This window comes from Carex rostrata, chromosome 18 (assembly GCF_964058835.1).
Source record: "Carex rostrata chromosome 18, lpCarRost1.2, whole genome shotgun sequence".
Lineage (NCBI taxonomy): Eukaryota > Viridiplantae > Streptophyta > Magnoliopsida > Poales > Cyperaceae > Carex > Carex rostrata.
In genome coordinates, this window is record NC_135935.1 from 2,580,862 (window position 1) to 2,583,876 (window position 3,015).

At 35.7% G+C, this 3,015-nt stretch overlaps 1 protein-coding gene across 1 annotated transcript; it reads left to right on the forward strand.

The window, feature by feature from the left end:
* Positions 1–279: 279 nt before the first annotated feature.
* LOC144569672 (uncharacterized) lies at positions 280–2,041 on the forward strand. The gene is made up of 2 exons (XM_078320126.1): positions 280–759; positions 1,368–2,041. The coding sequence occupies exons 1-2, from the start codon at positions 415–417 to the stop codon at positions 1,566–1,568; spliced, it is 546 nt and encodes a 181-aa protein (XP_078176252.1). The 5' UTR covers positions 280–414; the 3' UTR covers positions 1,569–2,041.
* Positions 2,042–3,015: the final 974 nt, after the last annotated feature.

Here is a 3,015-nt window from a genome sequence, read left to right on the forward strand (position 1 = left end):
TAAGTATTCACCATCCGATCTGCTTTAATATTAAAAGTTTTTATATATAAACATAGTCAGATTAACTCTATTTAAAATCAGACGGTTGAAATTCATTAACTCAAAAGATTACTTTTTGAGTTAATGCAGAGGATATGCATTCATAGTTCGACTCCTAGATGTGAAACGATACGTGGCAACTGGCAAATATTGTGTGCTTGTGCCTTGTGGCTGGGAAAAAACGCAGACCCATTTTGGTTATTTCACCTTTGATCTCCCCATTCTCCTCCCACGTCATCAATCCCTCTTTGATTCCAAACCTCAAACCACCATAAAAAAGATCTCCCGTGAAAGCGAATACCTTCTCTCCAAACCACACCGCACAAAAAACCAAAACTTTTTTTAAGAAAGAAAACTGATTCGCCGGACGAGAAGATGAACAAGAAAATTTGCGACTTGTGCTGCGTTGCGGCTGCGCGAGTGCTATGCGAGTCGGACGATGCCGCGTTGTGCTGGGGCTGCGACGCGGCCGTGCACGGCGCGAACTTTCTAGTGGCGAGGCACGTTCGCGTGCTGATGTGTCGCGTGTGCCTGGGCCGTACTGCCTGGCTGGCTTCTGGCGCCAGAGTGGGTCCCGCTGCCTCACTCTGTTGCAGATGCTCGGAGAGAGAGGAGCATAGCGGCATAGTCAATGGAGGAGAGGTAGAGAACCAGGTTGTACCTCTTAAACTAGCCCCACCACTCAGCGATGATTCGTCGAGTTCTTCTACATTACCTGCGGTATGTTCTTGTTCCCCCCTTTTTTTTCCGCTATCTTTTAGCTGAGTTTACCTTGAAATTCCTATTGAACTGTGCCTTTATGTCCATTAAATTCCAATAATAATTCTTGTGTTCATCGAGGGAAGAGCTTTATTTTGCGTTTTGCCCTCGGAGAAAACACAAATTCGTTAATAGTATATGCCGTTTGCTTCCAATTTATATTACTTTTTTTTCTTTTGTTCTTTTATAATGCTTTCTGAGGAGGGATCTTTTGTAATGTTGAGCTGTTCGTCGGCTGATTTTGAAACTTACAAGCATTTCATATAAAACAAATTATTGCTTGCTCCGATTGCTTGGAACCTGATTGTTTGTTCTCTTCGTATAAGAAAACAAATTATCATCCTACAAAAGAAAATATTGACAAACTGCATGTGTTGCCTTGGCTGCATCAGCCAAGTTTTCCAAAAAAAAAGAGACAAACTGCATGTGTTGATTCTTTTAAGTTTTAATTAATAAGAAAACAAAAAGAATGAGAGCAAATTTTCAGTACTTCAGATATAAACTTGGGACAAATAGCAATATAACAGAGGATCACTTTACTAAAGTTTATTTAATGTTTGTTTCCGTAGGATGATCTTTCATGTGCCTCCACACAAAGTAGCAACTCCAGATCTACTGGGGCAGAGAGCAGTGTAGCCGAGCATAAGGCAACATCAGACGATGCAACATCATCGTCTAGTTATAGTAAATCAAAGCAATGTAAACGTAGGAAGAGATCTTTTGCTGCAACTCTTGTTCATGCAACCTCTTCTTCTAAGTTCAAACTGTAGTATCTTGATTCTCTGGATAAAAGCAGTGACAAACAAGAACAAAAATTGCAAGAAAGTAATCCATGGATATGGTGATAATCTCCACCATGAACAGATCAAGAAGAGGCAAGTATATATAGCTTGTTAACATGACTGCTAAGGAGTTCATAGTTTGTTCTTATATTGAACTAACTCGGAATACGATGATAATGTAATGTAGGAATGGAGATTTTGCAAGGACCAAATTTTAAAATTTGTGCAGTATTTGCAACATTTTATGGGGTTGTGTGGCTTGTTGTGAGCAATTAGGTTCAATTTTTTTATTTTTGGCAACTCGAATACAATTTTAAAAACTGATATGGTCATCTCATTCTTTTTATTTATGGGATGATATTGTTATAGTTACTTTTGGACATTGTTCCAAACTATGGTTCCTTTGGGAAAAAAAATTGTAAGTTGTAACAAAACAAGTAATCACATCATGTATGCGTTTGTACATTGTTGTGGATCTGTGCTTCTAATGTTTTAATTTTTTAATTTTTGTGAAAATTTAATGTATATGAATTTTGCCTGTGATGGCAAACATTTTGACGAGGGTTTTGTTATTTGTGTTCAACAGTCTGGATAGTCCAATCTTATCTCATCTATGTAGTTAGCCCACGTAGTTTAAAACATTCGATTACGGGCACGCGAGAATGTTTTCTTCTAGACGAAGGGTTGTTTTGAGATTTATAATAAACAGTTCCGATATTATCTATAGTGATGGATGCACTCAAAGGACATGATTAGTGTTCAGTCAAGTGATATAATTATGTAAGAAATCTAAATAATTGTTGGTTCTTGAACCGAGGGTTAAATTAAATATTTTTTTTAAAAGAAATGTGCGATGAACGCAACTATTATTTATTAATTTTTTTTCATTTTTAAAAATTAAAATTAATTTTTTGACAAAGGCTCTCACGCTGGAGGTTGCAGGTTCGAAATCTGTGTGAATAATTTTTTTGTGAATTGATTGATCTACAATCATTCAAAAAAAAAAATGAATATGAGAGAAAGCTCACAACATTAATTGAGGTAATGCCTTTTGATAGCATAGTGATAAATGAATTATTCGGGTTCGGTTTGGCGAGATTAAAAATTCGTGATTCGGGAATTATTAGGAAATAATTTGGTATCACAAGGAAGCAAAAACAAAACAAAAAGTAAAAAAAATCCCTCGTTTTATTCGTGAATAATTCAAGATTCATGTTTTATTTGCGAATAATTCGTGTTTTATTTATGAATAATTTGTGATTTGCATTTTATTTGCGAATAAAATGTATAATATTTTTTCATATTTTATTTAATATTCAGTTCAAAAAACATAAAAAAAAAATTTTAATTTGCGAATTAAACATGAATCACATTACTATGTTTGGTGCCCCATGCCCCCATCTAGTGTTTGAAGAAGTCAAAGGTGTCAGGTAAT

Coding starts and splice junctions, on each gene's coding strand:
- LOC144569672 (XM_078320126.1), top strand. CDS start 415: ATGAACAAGAAAATTTGCGACTTGTGCTGCGTTGCGGCTGCGCGAGTG. Junction 760..1,367: donor GTTCTTCTACATTACCTGCG/GTATGTTCTTGT, acceptor TTGTTTCCGTAG/GATGATCTTTCATGTGCCTC.